At 46.8% G+C, this 21,074-nt stretch overlaps 1 protein-coding gene across 1 annotated transcript in view; it reads right to left on the bottom strand.

Moving 5' to 3' along the window:
• Nucleotides 1-3,530: 3,530 nt before the first annotated feature.
• The window catches only part of LOC126249419 (alkaline phosphatase, tissue-nonspecific isozyme-like), a 592,519-nt gene continuing 574,975 nt past the window's right edge, over nt 3,531-21,074 (bottom strand). The window contains exon 6 of the mRNA XM_049951072.1: nt 3,531-3,766. Within this exon, the coding sequence (XP_049807029.1) occupies nt 3,531-3,766 (236 nt within the window). The remainder of the gene's footprint in view (nt 3,767-21,074) is intronic.

Here is a 21,074-nt window from a genome sequence, read left to right as displayed (position 1 = left end):
ACAGTTTTAATCTGCCAGGAAGTTTCATATCAGCGCACACTCCGCTGCAGAGTGAAAATCTCATTCTACATACACTACTGGCCATTAAAATTGCTACACCACGAAGATGACGTTCTACAGACTCGAAATTCAGCCGACAGGAAGAAGATGCTGTGATATGCCAATAATTAGCTTTTCAGATCATTTACACAAGGTTGGCGCCGGTGGTGACACCTACAACGTGCTGACATGAGGAAAGTTTCCAACCGATTTCTCATACAAAAGCAGCAATTGATCGGCGTTGCCTGGTGAAACGTTGTTGTGACGCCTCGTTTAAGGAGGGGAATGCTTACCATCACGTTTCCGACTTTGATAAAGGATGGATTGTAGCCTATCGCGATTGCGGTTTATCGTATCGCGTCATTGCTGCTCGCGTTGGTCGAGATTCAATGACTGTTAGCAGAATATGGAATCGGTGGCTTCAGGAGGGTAATACGGAACGCCGTGCTGGCTCCCAACGGCCTCGTATCACTAGCAGTCGAAATGACAGGCATCTTATCCGCATGTCTGTAACGAATCGTGCAGCCACGTCTCGATCCCTGAGTCAACAGATGGGGACGTTTGCAAGACAACAACCATCTGCACGAACAGTTCGACGACGTTTGCAGCAGCACGGACTATCAGCTCGGAGACCATGGCTGCTGTTGCCCTTGACGCTGCATCACAGACAGGAGCGCCTGCGATGGTGTACTCAGCGACGAACCTGGGTGCACGAATGGCAGAACGTCATTTTTTCGGATGAATCCAGGTTCTGTTTACAGCATCATGATGGTCGCATTCGTGTTTGGCGACATCACGGTGAACGCACATTGGAAGCGTATATTTGTCATCGCCATACTGGCGTATCACCCGGCGTGATGGTATGGGGTGCCATTGGTTACACGTCTCGGTCACCTCTTGTTCGCATTGACGGCACTTTCTACAGTGGACGTTACATTTCAGATGTGTTCCGACCCGTGGCTGTACACTTCATTCGATCACTGCGAAACCCTACATTTCAGCAGGATAATGCACGACCGCAATTTGCAGGTCCTGTGCGGGCCTTTTTGCATACAGAAAATGTTCGACTGCTGCCCTGGCCAGCACATTCTCCAGACCTCTCACCAATTGAAAACGTCTGGTCAATGGTGGACGAGCAACTGGCCTGTCACAATACGCCAGTCACTATTCTTGATGAAGTGTGGTTGTTCTGGGTACTGATATCTTAGGATCTATGCCCCCAAATTGCGTGAAAATGTAATCACATGTCAGTTCTAGTATTATACACTCCTGGAAATGGAAAAAAGAACACATTGACACCGGTGTGTCAGACCCACCATACTTGCTCCGGACACAGCGAGAGGGCTGTACAAGCAATGATCACACGCACGGCACAGCGGACACACCAGGAACCGCGGTGTTGGCCGTCGAATGGCGCTAGCTGCGCAGCATTTGTGCACCGCCGCCGTCAGTGTCAGCCAGTTTGCCGTGGCATACGGAGCTCCATCGCAGTCTTTAACACTGGTAGCATGCCGCGACAGCGTGGACGTGAACCATATGTGCAGTTGACGGACTTTGAGCGAGGGCGTATAGTGGGCATGCGGGAGGCCGGGTGGACGTACCGCCGAATTGCTCAACACGTGGGGCGTGAGGTCTCCACAGTACATCGATGTTGTCGCCAGTGGTCGGCGGAAGGTGCACGTGCCCGTCGACCTGGGACCGGACCGCAGCGACGCACGGATGCACGCCAAGACCGTAGGATCCTACGCAGTGCCGTAGGGGACCGCACCGCCACTTCCCAGCAAATTAGGGACACTGTTGCTCCTGGGGTATCGGCGAGGACCATTCGCAACCGTCTCCATGAAGCTGGGCTACGGTCCCGCACACCGTTAGGCCGTCTTCCGCTCACGCCCCAACATCGTGCAGCCCGCCCCCAGTGGTGTCGCGACAGGCGTGAATGGAGGGTCGAATGGAGACGTGTCGTCTTCAGCGATGAGAGTCGCTTCTGCCTTGGTGCCAATGATGGTCGTATGCGTGTTTGGCGCCGTGCAGGTGAGCGCCACAATCAGGACTGCATACGACCGAGGCACACAGGGCCAACACCCGGCATCATGGTGTGGGGAGCGATCTCCTACACTGGCCGTACACCACTGGTGATCGTCGAGGGGACACTGAATAGTGCACGGTACATCCAAACCGTCATCGAACCCATCGTTCTACCATTTCTAGACCGGCAAGGGAACTTGCTGTTCCAACAGGACAATACACGTCCGTATGTATCCCGTGCCACCCAACGTGCTCTAGAAGGTGTAAGTCAACTACCCTGGCCAGCAAGATCTCCGGATCTGTCCCCCATTGAGCATGTTTGGGACTGGATGAAGCGTCGTCTCACGCGGTCTGCACGTCCAGCACGAACGCTGGTCCAACTGAGGCGCCAGGTGGAAATGGCATGGCAAGCCGTTCCACAGGACTACATCCAGCATCTCTACGATCGTCTCCATGGGAGAATAGCAGCCTGCATTGCTGCGAAAGGTGGATATATACTGTACTAGTGCCGACATTGTGCATGCTCTGTTGCCTGTGTCTATGTGCCTGTGGTTCTGTCAGTGTGATCATGTGATGTATCTGACCCCAGGAATGTGTCAATAAAGTTTCCCCTTCCTGGGACAATGAATTCACGGTGTTCTTATTTCAATTTCCAGGAGTGTATATTTGTCCAATGAATACCCGTTTATCACCTACATTTCTTCTTGATGTAGAAATTGTAATGGCCAGCAGTGTAATTCGGGTACGGTTACTGTACTGCATAGCCACAGGCTGTGGGATTGTTTCGTGTAAGATTATTAACTTTGCAGCCTAGTCTGCGCTGCTTTGAAACTTCCTGGTAGATAAATACTGTTTACTTTACCAGGACTCGAGCCCGAAACCTTGCCTTTCATGGACAGTGCTGTAACCGAGTGAGCTATGTTTTTTGCCCTTTTTCCGTTTCGTACTATCTATCAGCTTTTTTGTTATTTTTCGTCAGTGGTTCAAATGGTTCAAATGGCTCTGAGCACTATGGGACTCAACATCTTAGGTCATAAGTCCCCTAGAACTTAGAACTACTTAAACCTAAGTAACCCTAGGACATCACACACACCCATGCCCGAGGCAGGATTCGAACCTGCGACCGTAGCAGTCCCGCGGTTCCGGACTGTAGCGCCAGAACCGCACGGCCACCGCGGCCGGCTTTCGTCAGTGCTTACGTGTGAATGTCGCATGACGCATATCAGACATCATGGATGCACACTTAATTACAGAGCGTGGTCAGCCCACCTGGCCGAAAACGTTGAGCTACCGTGCCGTTTGCTATCCAGGCACCGCCACCGTGCCCGTATTGCTCATCAGTAGATACATTGCCCACGTAACGGGAAGTTCCGAGTACGAGTGTCCAACTGGCACACGGCTTACATCTGCCAGGAATTTATCAGTTCGGCTCACACTCTGTTGGGGAGTGAAAGATACATTCTGGATTACCTTTTTCCCCCATTTCCCAAACTGTGTCTGAACTCACCGAGTATGGGGTTGCCGCGCGGCGCGTTGAGCGCGCCCATGGTGAGCACGTGCGAGTGGTCGGCCGTGACGACGACCAGCGTGTCGCGCAGGTCCACCAGCGGCAGGATGGCGGACAGCGCAGCATCCAGCGCCAGCGTCTCGTCCAGCGCGCGGTACGCGTTGTTGTAGTGGTGCGCGTGATCGATGCGTCCGCCTGCACACAGCAGAATGACACTGATGTGATGAGACAGGAAAAGATGTTGCTGAATGGGAAAATCAGCATTTAAATAAAAATAAATTAATAATATAACACCTTTTTAAATCAGACCAAAAAGTATAAAATAATTTATCCTAACCCGTACAGATTCCTAACCCCATACAGGTAATTTTTTTGAATTTTTAATAGCTATGAACATAAACGTGGGGCACATGCAAACTGATAATAGTTAGGAAAACTGTTCGTAAATCAGTTATGTAAAGCATGTAACCCACAAAGTATTGCCATACCTATTAAAAATTCACGAGCATAAATGTTCAGAGCTATCTCTGCAGGTTAGGAATCTGTATGGAGCTAGAAGAAATTATTTTACGCTTTCTCGTCTGACTTTAAAAAAAAAAGCACTCCGTCTCCAGGCCACGAGTGGCCTACCGGGACCATCCGACCGCCGTGTCATCCTCCGTGGAGGATGCGGATAGGAGGGGCGTGGGGTCAGCACACCGCTCTCCCGGTCGTTATTATGGTATTCTTGACCGAAGCCGCTACTATTCGGTCGAGTAGCTCCTCAAATGGCATCACGAGGCTGAGTGCATCCCGAAAAATGGCAACAGCGCATGGCGGCCTGGATGGTCACCCATCCAAGTGCCGACCACGCCCGACAGCGCTTAACTTCGGTGATCTCACGGGAACCGGTTTATCCACTGCGGCAAGATCGTTGCACTGACTTAAAAAAGTGTTATATTAAAAATTTGTTTTTAATTAAGTAGTTATTTCTGCTTTTTACTCTTCTGTATATGAAATTACAAAAATCTGTCGTCTAATTTTACACACACAAAAGTAAAAAACAGAAAATAATTATTTAATTAAAAATAAAAATTTAAAATAATGGTTTTCAAGTCAAACTAAGAAGTGTAAAATAATTTCTCCTAGCCCCTTACAGACTCCTGACTCCGTACAGATAGCACACACTAAAGAGCAACATAAGTTCAAATGGTTCAAATGGCTCTAAGCACGATGGGACTTAACATCTGAGGTCATCATCAGTCCCCTAGACATAGAACTACTTAAACCTAACTAACCTAAGGACATCACACTCATCCATGCCGGAGGCAGCATTCGAACCTGCGACCATAGCAGCAGCGCCTAGAACCGTTCGGCCACAGCGGCCGACGCAGCACAAGTGCATAAAGTAGTTATGTGGATTCTGACCAGTAACGTGACAACTGACAATCACAGGTTGTGTTGATAACGACTACCGGCAGCTGAAATACACGCTTCCAGTCTGGTGTAGAACGACTGCTGCACACATACTAGCATTTCAGCGGAGATGCCCGAGCAATGGGCAGTAATACGTCGTTGCATATCATCGGGTGTAGTTAGTATGTCCTTGTAGACGGCGTCTTTCAGCTTTTCCCAGATTAAAAAATCTACAATCGTCAAAGACGGGGAATGGGCCGGCCAAGGTACAGGTCCTCAGAGTCCAGTCCAACGATTTCGGAACAATTCGTGAGAACATACTAAGGTACTTCGTGCACTATGGACTGGACAGCCATCATGTTGCTAGCACAGGTTCATCCCAGTTTGCAGAGGAACGCGTTCTAATATCTGCCGAAAATGATCTGTCAGGAGACTGCGATATTTGTGCGCGTCCAGTGTTCCGTCTATGAAAAACGGGACCATGAGCTACATAGAAGCTGACGCTCCACCTGAGGAAGCCAGCGGGGACTGTCAACAGACCAACAGCAGCAAGAACATTAATTTCTCCCTCTTCTATCGCCAGTTGTTTCCTTCTGATGCGTTGTCTAGGTGTTACACTACCTATTTCACGTAACTGGTTGAAGACGTATTTGGCGAGATGGTTGACGTCTATTGGGATGTCTGGCTGCATGCACTGTACAAGAACAAGCAGCAATCTATCTACACTCTCCATACACCATGAGCATGTCTGCTTTTTCTGCATTGATAACTCCCATGGTACACTCACGACCGGCTGCCTGGACTGTCACACACTAACTGACTAGCATATCACAGTGTACTCAAGCAACACACAAGCACACTGCAAGCAAACATAACAACATAGTAAGCACAAAGAAAGTACAGACATTGCCTGCTCGTGGGCATTGATTTAAATCAATTAAATCAATGGGGAAAGTTGAAATTTGTGCCGGACTGGGATTCCCCCCCCCCCCCCCCCATGAACAAAGGACCTTGCTCTTGGTGGGGAGGCTTGCGTGCCTCAGCGATACAGATAGCCGTACCGTAGGTGCAACCACAATGGAGGGGTATCTGTTGAGAGGACAGACAAACGTGTGGTTCCTGAAGAGGGGCAGCAACCTTTTCAGTAGTTGCAAGAGCAACAGTCTGGATGATTGACTGACGTGGTCTTGTCACGCTAACCAAAACGGCCTTTCTGTGCTGGTACTGCGAACGGCTGAAAACAAGAGGAAACTACAGCTGTAATTTTTCCCGACGGCATGCAGCTTTACTGTATGGCTAAATGATGATGGCGTCCTCTTGGGTAAAATATTCCGGAGGTAAAATAGTCCCCCATTCGGATCTCCGGGCGGGGGGACTACTCAGGAGGACGTCGATATAAGGAGAAAGAAAACTGGCGTTCTACGGATCGGAGAGTGGAATGTCAGATCCCTTAATCGGGCAAGTAGGTTAGAAAATTTAAAAAGGGGAATGGATAGGTTAAAGTTAGATATAGTGGGAATTAGTGACGTACGGTGGCAGGAGGAACAAGACTTCTGGTCAGGTGAATACAGGGTCATAAATACAAAATCAAATAGGGGTAATGTAGGAGTAGGTTTAATGATGAATAGGAAAATAGGAATGCGGGTAAGCTACTACAAACAGCATAGTGAACGCATTATTGTGGCCAAGATAGATACGAAGCCCACGCCTACCACAGTAGTGATGAAATGAAATGATCGTATGTCATTGTTGGCCGGGAGGCCCCTTGCGGGGAAGTTCGGCCGCCGTATCGCAAGTCCTTTTTAGTTGACGCCACTTCGGCGACTTACACGGCAATGATGATGAAATGATGATGATGAACACACAACACCCAGTCATCACGAGGTAGAGAAAATCTCTGACCCCGCCGGGAATCGAACCCGGGACCCCGTGCGCAGGAAGCGAGAACGCTACCGCAAGACCACGAGCTACGGACTACCACAGTAGTATAAGTTTATATGCCAACTAGCTCCGCAGACGACGAAGAGATTGATGAAATGTATGGTGAGATAAAAGAAATTATTCAGATAGTGAAGGGAGACGAAAATTTAATAGTCATGGGTGACTGGAACTCGATAGTATAAAAAGGAAGAGAAGGAAACGTAGTAGGTGAATATGGAATGGGGCTAAGGAATGAAAAAGGGAGGCGCCTGGTAGAATTTTGCGCAGAGCATAACTTAATCATAGCTAACACTTGGTTTAAAAATCATGACAGAAGGTTGTATACGTGGAAGAAGCCTGGGGATACTAGAAGGTTTCAGACAGATTATATAATGATAAGACAGAGATTCAGGAACCAGGTTTTAAACTGTAAGACATTTCCAGGGGCAGATGTGGGCTCTGACCACAATCTATTGGTTATGAACTGTAGATTAAAACTGAAGAAAGTGTAAAAAGGTGGGAATTTGAGGAGATGGGACCTGGATAAACTGAAAGAACCAAAGGTTGTAGAGTGTTTCAGGGAGAGCCTTAGAAAACGATTGATAAGAATGGGGGAAAGAAATACAGTAGAAGTAGAATGGGTACCTTTGAGAGATGAAATAGTGAAGGCAACAGAGGATCACGTAGGTAAAAAGACGAGGGCTAATAGAAATCCTTGGGTAACAGAAGAGATATTGAATTTAATTGATGAAAGGAGAAAATACAAAATTGCAGTAACTGAAGCAGGCAAAAAGGAATACAAACGTCTCAAAAATCAGATCGAAAGGAAGTACAAAATGGCTAAGAAGGGATGGCTAGAGGACCGATATAAGGACGTAGGGGCGCATAGCACTCGGGGTAAGATAGATACTGCCTACAGGAAAATTAAACACACCTTTGGAGAATAGAGAACCACTTGCATAAATACACTCCTGGAAATGGAAAAAAGAACACATTGACACCGGTGTGTCAGACCCACCATACTTGCTCCGGACACTGCGAGGGGGCTGTACAAGCAATGATCACACGCACGGCACAGCGGACACACCAGGAACCGCGGTGTTGGCCGTCGAATGGCGCTAGCTGCGCAGCATTTGTGCACCGCCGCCGTCAGTGTCAGCCAGTTTGCCGTGGCATACGGAGCTCCATCGCAGTCTTTAACACTGGTAGCATGCCGCGACAGCGTGGACGTGAACCGTATGTGCAGTTGACGGACTTTGAGCGAGGGCGTATAGTGGGCATGCGGGAGGCCGGGTGGACGTACCGCCGAATTGCTCAACACGTGGGGCGTGAGGTCTCCACAGTACATCGATGTTGTCGCCAGTGGTCGGCGGAAGGTGCACGTGCCCGTCGACCTGGGACCGGACCGCAGCGACGCACGGATGCACGCCAAGACCGTAGGATCCTACGCAGTGCCGTAGGGGACCGCACCGCCACTTCCCAGCAAATTAGGGACACTGTTGCTCCTGGGGTATCGGCGAGGACCATTCGCAACCGTCTCCATGAAGCTGGGCTATGGTCCCGCACACCGTTAGGCCGTCTTCCGCTCACGCCCCAACATCGTGCAGCCCGCCTCCAGTGGTGTCGCGACAGGCGTGAATGGAGGGACGAATGGAGACGTGTCGTCTTCAGCGATGGGAGTCGCTTCTGCCTTGGTGCCAATGATGGTCGTATGCGTGATTGGCGCCGTGCAGGTGAGGGCCACAATCAGGACTGCATACGACCGAGGCACACAGGGCCAACACCCGGCATCATGGTGTGGGGAGCGATCTCCTACACTGGCCGTGCACCACTGGTGATCGTCGAGGGGACACTGAATAGTGCACGGTACATCAAAACCGTCATCGAACCCATCGTTCTACCATTCCTAGACCGGCAAGGGAACTTGCTGTTCCAACAGGACAATGCACGTCCGCATGTATCCCGTGCCACCCAACGTGCTCTGGAAGGTGTAAGTCAACTACCCTGGCCAGCAAGATCGGATCTGTCCCCCATTGAGCATGTTCGGGACTGGATGAAGCGTCGTCTCACGCGGTCTGCACGTCCAGCACGAACGCTGGTCCAACTGAGGCACCAGGTGGAAATGGCATGGCAAGCCGTTCCACAGGACTACATCCAACATATCTACGATCGTCTCCATGGGAGAATAGCAGCCTGCATTGCTGCGAAAGGTGGATATACACTGTACTAGTGCCGACATTGTGCATGCTCTGTTGCCTGTGTCTATGTGCCTGTGGTTCTGTCAGTGTGATCATGTGATGTATCTGACCCCAGGAATGTGTCAATAAAGTTTCCCCTTCCTGGGACAATGAATTCACGGTGTTCTTATTTCAATTTCCAGGAGTGTATCTAGAACTCAGATGGAAACCCACTTCTCAACAAAGAAGGGAAAGCAGAAATTTGGAAGGAGTTTATAGAGGGTCTATAGAAAGGTGATGTTCTTGAGTACACTATTATACAAATGGAAGAGAATGTAGATGAAGATACTGCGTGATGAGTTTGACAGAGCACTGAAAGACCTAAGTCGAAATAAGGTCCCGGGAGTAGACAACATTCCATTAGAACTACTGACAGCCTTGGGAGAGCCAGGCCTAAGAAAACTCTACCATCTAGTGAGCAAGATGTATGAGATGGGCGAAATACCCTCAGACTTCAAGAAGAATATAATAATTCCAATCCCAAAGAAAGCAGGCGTTGACAGATATGAAAATTACCGAACTATCAGTTTAATAAGTCACGGCTGCGAAATACTAGCGCGAATTCTTTACAGACGAATGGAAAAACTAGTAGAAGCCGATCTCGGGGAAGATCAGTTTGGATTCCGTAGAAAGTTTGGAACACGTGAGGCAATACTGACCCTACGACTTATCTTAGAAAATAGATTAAGGAAAGGCAAACCTACGTTTCTAGCATTTGTAGACTTAGAGAAAGCTTTGGACGATGTTGACTCGAATACTCTCTTTCAAATTCTAAAGGTGGCAGGGGTAAAATACAGGGAGCGAAAGGCTCTTTACATTTTGTACAGAAACCAGATGGCAGTTATAAGAGTCGAGGGGCATGAAAGGGAAGCAGTGGTTGGGAAGGGAGTGATACAAGGTTGTAGCCTATCCCCGATATTATTCAATGTGTATATTGAGCAAGCAGTAAAGGAAACAATGGAAAAATTCGGAGTAGGAATTAAAATCCATGGAGAAGAAATAAAAACTCTGAGGATCGCCGATGACATTGTAATTCTGTCAGAGACAGCAAAGGACCTGGAAGAGTTGTTGAACGGAATGGACAGTGTCTTGAAAGGAGGGTATAAGATGGACATCAACAAAAACAAAACGAGGATAATGGAATGTAGTCGAATTAAATCGGGTGATGCCAAGGGAATTAGATTAGACAATGAGACGATTACAGTAGTAAATGAGTTTTGCTATTTGTGGAGCAAAATAACTGATGATGGTCGATGTAGAGAGGATATAAAATGTGGACTGTCTATGGCAAGGAAAGCGTTTCTGAAGAAGAGGAATTTGTTAACATCGAGTATAGATTTAAGTGTCAGGAAGTCGTTTATGAAAGTATTTGTATGGAGTGTAGCCATTTATGGAAGTGAAACGGGGACGTTGAATAGTTTAGAGAAGAAGAGAATATAAGCTTTCGAAATGTGGTGCTACAGAAAAATGCTGAAGATTAGATGGGTAGATCACATAAGTAATGAGGAGGTATTAAACAGAATTGGAGAGAAGAGAAATTCGTGGCACATCTTGACTAGAAGAAGGGATCCATTTGTAGGGCATATTCTGAGGCATGAAGGGATCACCAATTTGGTATTGGAGGGTAGCGTGGAGGGTAAAAATCGTAGAGGGAGACCAAGATATGAATACACTAAACAGATTCAGAAGGATGTAGGTTGCAGTAGGTACTGGGAGATGAGGAAGCTTGCACAGGATAGAGTAGCATGGAGAGCTGCATCAAACCAGTCTCAGGACTGAAGACCAGAACAACAACAACTGGGATTCGAGCCTAAGTCTCCGGCTTACTACGCATACGCTCTGACCGCTATGCCACCCAGACACAATGGTCATCGCAACTGCACAGACTATACTAGCACGCCTCCTGACAGACCCAAATTCTAAACTTATCCACACAATACTTATGTAGCGTCCGTTGCCCATTATCCTCGTCACGCGCGACATTTCGCCGATTTCCCGAAGAGTTTAAGTGTAGTCTGCATCCTAACTGAGGCGATAAATTGGACGTCCTCACCTTAATTATAGATAAAACAATATCGTACCTAATAACTACGCAGGTTCAATGGTACAAAGAAATTTCAATGTGGAAACTTTTCAAAATACTATCTTCCTATCTCCGCAACATTAGCGGTGCATGTTTTAGGTGATTCATCCCATGAAGATTAATAAACCGACAAACAACAGAGATAGATTCCTGAATGTACATGGGGAAAGAAAGGTCGTATGAACATGTGTCCGAAAATGCATCGTTGTCACGGGTGATGGCGCTGACCACGTGCCGTGTGTGTGTTGCAGATTGTGTAATTGATGCTGGGTACTGTAAGCAGCACAATTGTCCAGTATTTACGTCGGGAAGAAGCCAAGAAGGTGTTTGTGTACGGCCAAGCAGATGGAAACGGTCTGGAGGCAGCAAGGCTACACCAAAACAAGTACCCTCACAAGCACTGACCACATCACACAATATTTCAAGCCCTTTTTGGGGGCTTGTGTGGTAATAAATCCTTTCAGATAGACGAACGTGCAGGGAGGCGGCGAACTGTGAGTACACCAAATTCGGAAGACCGGGTTCTATTTGATATTGACACGAATCCTAATACAAGCTCCAGGCAAGTGTCCCGCCAACATGGTGTAAGCCAAAGTACGATTAAGTGTATCCTGCATGGCAACCGCTACTATTACTTTCACATGCAATCCCACGGAGGCCACTTTGAATATATGTTATGACGTGGATCCGATGCAGCTCTGTACTGCGTTCCGGGACGATTTTTTGTTTCGTACCCGCACCTCCATTTCGGTACACATGTCCATAGGACCTTTCTTCCTCCATTTCTAGTGTCAGGCATCTGTCACTACAGTTTTTCGGTTTTATTAATGTTCACCCATATATATAAGACGCATTGTACTAAAAATTTTTCTAGGTGATAAGTTAATATTTGTAAAGGGGAAATCCATTGCCTCCCATTCATTGTAGATGATGTTGATGGCGCTGTAATCGACAAATATCAAGTGTGCCCGTTTTCGCAATTAAGACCAGACAGATCTGATTCTATATTTCATTTGTGTTGTTAATGTAAATCTTTGTGTTCTAACGGTTGATACTAATTTCAAACATTACTTGAGTGTTGGAAATGTGATTTTACAGTACAAATAATCTGGCTAGACATTGAAATTTCTGACAAATAAGCTACTTATATGGTAACGTATTTTTCTGTCCCTGTGGTGTTCACTGTGGTGACTTCTGAAACCATCGGAATGCTTGATCTCGGTGGCCATCCTAGAACCCTGTCAGCAGGGTGACTGATTTCCCTGTGTGTCTGCGTCCAACGCGGCTACCAACGAAATACAAAGCACAACGACTGTAATAAGGTAAAATGCCCATGAAGTGATAGTGACGGACGCACCTGCCATGGATACTCAACGAAACCAAGCACCCAAATGGTGAGAGACAAGGGGACTCACCGAAATCAAGCATCTCGATGACAACAGAAAACTATTACAGCCACGCCGTTGTTCCTGTATCACACTAAACGTAGTTCCTAATCAATGAAACGGCTTGCCATATTGAACTGTACAATCAAATTTGCAGCACTAAAGTAAGTTTCGGACATAAATATCAACCTTAGAACTCAAAGGCTTACATTTGGGCTGAAGAGCCCCCTTAAGCACGTAGAAGTGCCTCAAAACGACGAGGCATGGACTTGAATGATGTCTGAAGCGGTGCTGGAGGGAACTGACATGAATCCTGCAGGGCTGCCCATAAATCCGTAAGAGGACGAGAGGGTGGAGATCTCTTCTGAACAGCACGTTGCAATACATCCCAGATATACTCAGTAATGTTCGTGTCTGGAGAGTTTGGTGGCCAGCGGAAACTCAGAAGACTGTTCCTGGAGCAGCTCTGTAGCAATTCTGAACGTGTCGGGTGCCGCATTGTCCTCCTGGAATTCCCGGGTCCATCGGAATGCACAATGGAAATGAATGGATGTAGGTGATCAGACAGGGTGCTTATCTACGTGTCACGTTTCAAGTCGTATCTAGACGTATCAGGGGTCCCACATCACTCCAACTGCACAGGCACTACACCATTACAGAGTCTCCACCAGCTTGAACAGTCCCCTCCTGACATGTAGGATCCATGGATTCATGAGGATGTCTCCATACCCGTGCACGTCCATCAACTTGATACAATTTGAAACGAGACTCGTCCGAGCAGGCAACATGTTTCCACTCATCAACAGTTCAATGTCGGTGTTGACGGGCACAGGCGAGGCGCAAAGCTTTTGCCGTGCAGTCATGAAGGGTACATGAGTGGGCCTTCAGCTCCGAAAGCCCATATCGATCATGTTTCGTTGAATGGTTGGCACGCTGGCACTTGTTGATGGTCCAGCATTAAAATCTGCAGCAATTTGCGGAAGGGTTGCACTTCCGTCACGTTGAACGATTCTCTTCAGTCGTCGTTGGTCCCGTTCTTGCAGGATCTTTTTCCGACGGCAGTGATATCGGAGATTTTTTGTTCTACCGGATTCCTGATATTCATAGTACATCCGTGAAATGATCGAGAGGGAAAATCTTCACTTTATCCTACCTCGGAGACCCTGTGTCCCATCGCTAGTGCGCCGACTATAACACCACGATCAAACTCACGTAAATCTCGATAACCTGCCACTGCAGCAGCAGTAACCGATCTAACAACTGCGCCAGGCGCTTGTTGTGTTATATAGGCGTTGCCGACCGCAGCGCCGTATTCTGCCTGTTTACATCTCCCTGTATTTGAATTCACATGGTAAATGAAATGTACAATTAGATACGTGTGTTCTTAATTGCAGCCGGCCGAGGTGGTCTCGCGGTTCTAGGCGCGCAGTCCGGAACCGTGCGACTGCTACGGTCGCAGGTTCGAATCCTGCCTCGGGCATGGATGTGTGTGATGTCCTTAGGTTAGTTAGGTTTAAGTAGTTCTAAGTTCTAGGGGACTTATGACCACAGCAGTTGAGTCCCATAGCGCTCAGAGCCATTTGAACCATTTGAATCTTAATTGCAAAAAGTCGCACACAGGATATTTATAGATTACAGAACCATCTGCCGTGACCATAAGGCAATGGTCTGAGTAAATAGTACGTATTTTCTGGCATAGAATCCGAATATTCAGTAACATGGGGGATTCCCATTTCAAAATACGAAGCTGACGTCGCTCGCGCAGGTAGGGTGGTTAGGAGCTGGCCAGTCGTAGCAGAGACAGATGTCTCCTTTACTGATATTAACTTTTCACCTATAACATTTTCTTAGAACGATCCGTCGTTTTCGAAATCGCCCGTGTACGCATTTGCTACATGTGTTGGACACATCTCCTTCTCCCCCTCTTTCTTTAAATCTTTTATCCCACTCTATCTGTTCAGTCGTTCCAATCTGCTCCATACCGCCTGAAATAAATTCCGATAATCCCCACACAACGTATGATTCATACAGGTCGGCCGAGATGTCAGGTGCTACCAACATTTTTCATTCGCACCTCCCACCCGTACCGAACGGACAGACAAGAGAGTCAGTATTGCATTCCCATTCATTTCTGAGCTATGTTTAAAATTTCAAGTGTGTCCCGCATCGGTAAGTTAGTTTAAAATCAATTAAAAACTTTGCACCGAACAGACAGACAGACAAGAAAGTGAGCTAGTGAAAATGCGTTAAAAAAGTTGATCGGAAATGTTTTCCTGTCCTTTACGCAGAATTGCACAGTTCCTTTGCGAAATGTGAGAGGTGAGCATTTAAGTGTATCTAATAAGTGTAGGTGACAGTAATGGGTGTGAGTAGTGTGGTGTCATGTTTGTGTTGGATGACGGAAAGTAGGGGGAGCCGGCACATATCCTACTCCTCTTGAATTGCACCGAGGGAGCCGACGAGCTGAATGTCCCCAGCCGACAGACGGATCACTGTCTACAGTGTCATATGCTCTCACTTTATCATGAAATTTAAATCGATATTTTAGTTTTGGGTTACATTAAACACGCAAAGGTAAACAACGTCCTACAATGTGCGATTGACTACGTGGACCCCGATGACGTGGGGATTTTGGGTGGCATGCTGCGTCGTTAGTATACAGCGAATGCGTGGACAATCACGTGAAAGTGTACGCAGCAACACGTTTCAGGTCTCTCAATGGCTACTTTAAAGATTCACTTGCATGGAGATGAAGAAAATTCCCTGTGCAACTTGACGACACAGTGGGTAAAGAACAAAGTGGGGTATCAGAGGCGCACGGATTCAGACTTAAACGATGCCTTGTGCTGTACTAGGAGTAATTCTCATTTAAGTGTCAAGATTGTGTCTATACTGCCTATTAATCATATATGTGTTAATTTCGCGTGAAATTATTTCGGTACGCTAGGTTGCTATCATGATTTCCATTTGCTCCAAACATTGTCCAATATTTGTGCCTAATAGAGATCCAATAAGAACTGTGCACGTAATCACTGCCAGTGTGGTGTCAAATATCGGGTTAAATCATTACAGCAACTCTTTTTGTCATCAAGGATCAGTGAACATACAAGAGGACCTACGGCCATGAGTTACTTCTGCTCTAAGGGACGAACATCTTTACAAGGTAAGTGGAAAAATAACTGCGATGTTTATCGATGCATCCGCATGCAACGTCCATGTGAACTGTCAGATAACAGCCTACGAGCACTTTCACGTCTTCGATAGTAGTGTAGAGCAGGTAGTACGTGGGGTGTTCGGTAATAAACGCAACACATTATTTTCTCGGGCAGTTTCAGCTGAAAAAATGCGGAAATTGCTGTGGGACATCGTAGAATATTTCCGCTTGAGCCTCTATAGTTTCATGAAGTTCCTATAGGTGGTTGCGCTATACGTAGCTTTCAAAATGGCGTCTGTAACGAAGATGTGTCATTGATTTTTTTTTTTTTTGCGGAAAATCAGAGCATCATTGTTGCAGAATGGCCACGGAGACCTGGCAGTGAACAAAAGCACGATGAGTCGTTGGGCGAGGCGTCTCTCATCACTACAACAAGGTCGTACAAACGTGCACACTACAACAAGGTCGCACAAACGTGCACGACTTCCCACGTGCCGGATGGCCGCAGACCGCTGTGACTCCTGCAATGTTGGAATGTGTGGACACTCTCACTCGAGGTGATCCATCGATCACAATAAAACCCATCGCTGAATAACTGGATATCTCTGTTGGTAATGTTGACACACTCGTCCGCCAGTTGGGATTATCCATAGGTGTCTGCCCGCTGGACAGATGTCCATAAACAACAGCGAAAGACCATCTGTGCGGAACTGTTTGGGCGTTACGAAGCTAACTGTGACAATTTCTTGTCGAATATCATCACAGCCTACGAAACATGGGTTCATCACTTCGAACCGGAAACAAAACGGTAATCCATGGAGTGGCGCCACGCCACCTCTCCTCCGATGAAAAAGTTCAAAGCAACACCCACAGCTGGTGAAGTCATGGCGACGGTCTTCTGGGAATCTGAAGGTGTTAATCTATTTATGACCTTCCTCATCCCTCATGATGCAACGATAAACTCTGAAGTGTATTGTGCTACCAACAGGAAACTGAAGAAACAACTTCAGCGTGTTAGTCGCACAAAAATGCAAATGAACTTCTCCTTCTCCATGACAGCACAAGGCCTTACAAAAGTTTGAGCAGGGAGTTCACTAAACTTCATTGGACTGTTCTTCCTCATCCACCCTACAGCTTGGATCTCGTACCTACAGACTGGAAAATTGCGCAGGTCGCACCAGTGTTTAAGAAGGGTAGTAGGAGTAATCCATCTAACTACAGACCTATATCATTGACGTCGGTTTGCACTAGGGTTTTGGAGCATATACTGTATTCAAACATTATGAATCACCTCGAAGGGAACGATCTATTGATACGTAATCAGCATGGTTTCAGAAAACATCGTTCTTGTGCAACGCAGCTAGCTCTTTATTCGCACGAAGTAATGGCCGCTATCGACAGGGGATCTCAAGTTGATTCCGTATTTCTAGATTTCCGGAAAGCTTTTGACACCGTTCCTCACAAGCGACTTCTAATCAAGCTGCGGGCCTATGGGGTTTCGTCTCAGTTGTGCTACTGGATTCGTGATTTCCTGTCAGGAAGGTCGCAGTTCGTAGTAATAGACGGCAAATCATCGAGTAAAACTGAAGTGATATCAGGTGTTCCCCAGGGAAGCGTCCTGGGACCTCTGCTGTTCCTGATCTATATAAATGACCTGGGTGACAATCTGAGCAGTTCTCTTATGTTGTTCGCAGATTATGCTATAATTTACCGTCTAGTAAGGTCATCCGAAGACCAGTATCAGTTGCAAAGCGATTTAGAAAAGGTTGCTGTATAGTGTGGCAGGTGGCAGTTGACGCTAAATAACGAAAAGTGTGAGGTGATCCACATGAGTTCCAAAAGAAATTCGTTGGAATTCTATTACTCGATAAATAGTACAATTCTCAAGGCTGTCAATTCAACTAAGTACCTGGGTGTTAGAATTACGAACAACTTCAGTTGGGAAGATCACATAGATAATATTGTAGGGAAGGCGAGCCAAAGGTTCCGTTTCATTGGAAGGACACTTAGAAGATGCAACAAGTCTACTAAAGAGACAGCTTACACTACACTCGTTCGTCCTCTGTTAGAATATTGCTGCGCGGTGTGGGATCCTTACCAGGTGGGATTGACGGAGGACATCGAAAGGGTGCAAAAAAGGGCAGCTCGTTTTGTATTATCACGTAATAGGGGGAGAGTGTGGCAGATATGATACGCGAGTTGGGATGGAAGTCATTAAAGCAAAGACGTTTTTCGTCGCGGCGAGATCTATTTACGAAATTTCAGTCACCAACTTTCTCTTCCGAATGCGAAAATATTTTGTTGAGCCCAACCTACATAGGTAGGAATGATCATCAGAATAAAATAAGAGAAATCAGAGCTCGAACAGAAAGGTTTAGGTGTTCGTTTTTCCCGCGCGCTGTTCGGGAGTGGAATGGTAAAGAGATAGTATGATTGTGGTTCGATGAACCCTCTGCCAAGCACTTAAATGTGAATTGCAGAGTAATCATGTAGATGTAGATGTAGATGTACGCTCCAACTTCCAACTGTTTGGCCCAATGAAGGATGCACTCTGCTGGAAGCACTGCATAGATGATGGGAAGGTTATTGATGCAGCAAGTCGTTGGCTGCGATGCCGACCAGTAGGATGGTACCATGCGGGCGTACAGGCCCTCCCAGTAAGGTGCGCTAAGGCCGTCGCACTGAACGGACATTATGTTGAAAAATAGCGTTTTGTAGCCAAAAGAGTGGGGAATAATATGGTGTATTGGAATCACGAACATAACCAACCTGCCTTCAGAAAAAAATATGATGCATTGCTTATCGAATGCACCCATAATATTGAAACATGTGCTCTCAACAGTCCTATTTAAAGTACACTACTGGCGATTAAAATTGCTACACTAAAAATAAATGCAGATGATAAGCGGGTATTCATTGGACAAATATATTGTATTAGAACTGACATGTGATTACATTTTCACGCAATTTGGGTGCATAGATCCTGAGAAATCAGTACCCAGAACAACCACCTCTGGCCGTAATAACGGCCTTGATACGCCTGCGCATTGAGCCAAACACAGCTTGGATGGCGTGTACAGGTACAGATGCCCATGCAGTTTCAACACGATACCACAGTTCATCAAGAGTAGTGACTGGCGTATTGTGACGAGGCAGTTGCTCGGCCACCATTGACCAGACGTTTTCAATTGGTTCGAGATCTGGAGAAATGGGCTGGCCAGGGCAGCAGTCGAACATTTTCAGTATCCAGAAAGGCCCGCACAGGACCTGCAACACGCGGTCGTGCATTATCCTGCTGAAATGTAGTGTTTCGCAGAGATCGAATGAAGGGTAGAGCCACGGGTCGTAACACATCTGAAATGTAACGTCCACTGTTCAAAGTGCTGTCAATGCGAACAAGAGGTGACCGAGACGTGTAACCAATGGCACCCCATACCATCACGCCGAGTGATACGCCAGTATGGCGATGACGAATACACGCTTCCAATATGCGTTCACCGCGATGTCTCCAAACACGGATGTGACCATCATGATGCTGTAAACAGAACCTGGATTCATCCGAAAAAGCCGGCCGAAGTGGCCGTGCGGTTAAAGGCGCTACAGTCTGGAACCGCAAGACCGCTACGGTCGCAGGTTCGAATCCTGCTTCGGGCATGGATGTTTGTGATGTCCTTAGGTTAGTTAGGTTTAACTAGTTCTAAGTTCTAGGGGACTAATGACCTCAGACGTTGAGTCCCATAGTGCTCAGAGCCATTTGAACCATTTGAACCATCCGAAAAAAATGACTTTTTACCATTCGTGTAGCCAGGTTCGTCGTTGAGTACACCATCGCAGGCGCTCCTGTCTGTGGTGCAGCGTCAAGGGTAACCGCCGCCATGGTCTCCGAGATGATAGTTCATGCTGCTGCAAAAGTCGTCGAACCGTTCGTGCAGATGGTTGTTGTCCCCATCTGTTGACTCAGGGATCGAGACGTGGCTGCACGATCCGTTACAGCCATGCGGATAAGATGACTGTCATCGCGACTGCTAGTGATTCGAGGCCGTTGGGATGCAGCAGGGCGTTCCGTATCACCCTCCTGAACACACCGATTCCATATTCCGATAACAGGTCATTGGATCTCGTCCAACGCGAGCAGCAGTGTCGTGATACTATAAACGACCTTTCTCAAAGTCGGAAACGTGATGGCACGCATTTCTCCTCCGTACACGAGGCGTCACAACAACGTTTCACCATGCAACGCCGGTCAAGTGCTGTTTGTGTATGAGAAACCAGTTGGAAACTTTCCTCATGTCAGGACGTTGTAAGTGTCGCCAGCGGCGCCAGCCTTGTGTGAATGCTCTGAAAAGCTATTCATTTGCATATAACAGCATCTTCTTCCCGTCGGTTAAATTTCGCGTCTGTAGCACGACATCTTCGTGGTGTAGAAATTTTAATGGCCAATAGTGTAGTTGACATTTGATAGGAACCGGGTTGCAATGTTCCAGTCACCAATACGCCAACGGGATCTAGGCACTGTCAGCTCTTACTATTTTCCACTGCACAAAGCAATGTGCTTACCAGTTCCCTATGAGCTTTTGTAGTAGGGGATTACGTGTACCGTTTAGTGGCATAAGGGGGACACAATAGACAGCTATACCATACATCAATTTCGGAATGTTTACGTGATACTTGTAGTCGGTACATATTTCGTATCCCATACTTGTTACAAGATAAACATTGAAAACAGAGAAATAATCTAAAGGTTATACATACCACATTCAGACAGGAATGTCGAAAATTGAATTGCTGCTCGAGATATTTTTGTATTCAAAGGAAACAAATATTTCATTCAGTCCACTAGTTTTCGCGATATGGCGTGATTAGTATGAAGGTATTTCAAGGGCGAGAAAATTTCATATGTTTAAAAAATGAAAAAAAAAAACCGTCTGTTCCCAATTACAGTTAAATGTAGTTCTTTTTAGATGCTTTGGAATACTCTAATGACTTAACCACACGTGAATTTCAAACGTTTCCCGTTGACTTTCTGGGAGATAAAGATGATAAAGCGATTTTCTGTCGCCGTGGAAAGTGGGGCGCTGTGGCGGCTGCCTGCATTTAGTACTTGTAGCGAGAACGTCGCAACATGAGCCTTTAAGCCGGATTTTCCTAGGAAGAGGTGTTTTGTGCCGTGCGGACAGGACAGGGCGTTTTGCGTTTGCAGCGACGCAAAAGTAAAATACATAGCGCATTTGTGTTTTCACAGAAAATAAAACTGTAAGCTCATTGACTATTCAGTGCAGACGTGCTGTCCGCAAAGTTCATTATGTGAAAGCATATTTTTTATAGCAGT

The sequence above is a fragment of the Schistocerca nitens genome, chromosome 3 (genome assembly GCF_023898315.1).
Source record: "Schistocerca nitens isolate TAMUIC-IGC-003100 chromosome 3, iqSchNite1.1, whole genome shotgun sequence".
In the NCBI taxonomy this organism is placed as follows: Eukaryota; Metazoa; Arthropoda; class Insecta; order Orthoptera; family Acrididae; genus Schistocerca; species Schistocerca nitens.
The sequence above is the reverse complement of the archived record's forward strand: the minus strand, read 5'-3'. Positions and strand labels throughout refer to the sequence as shown.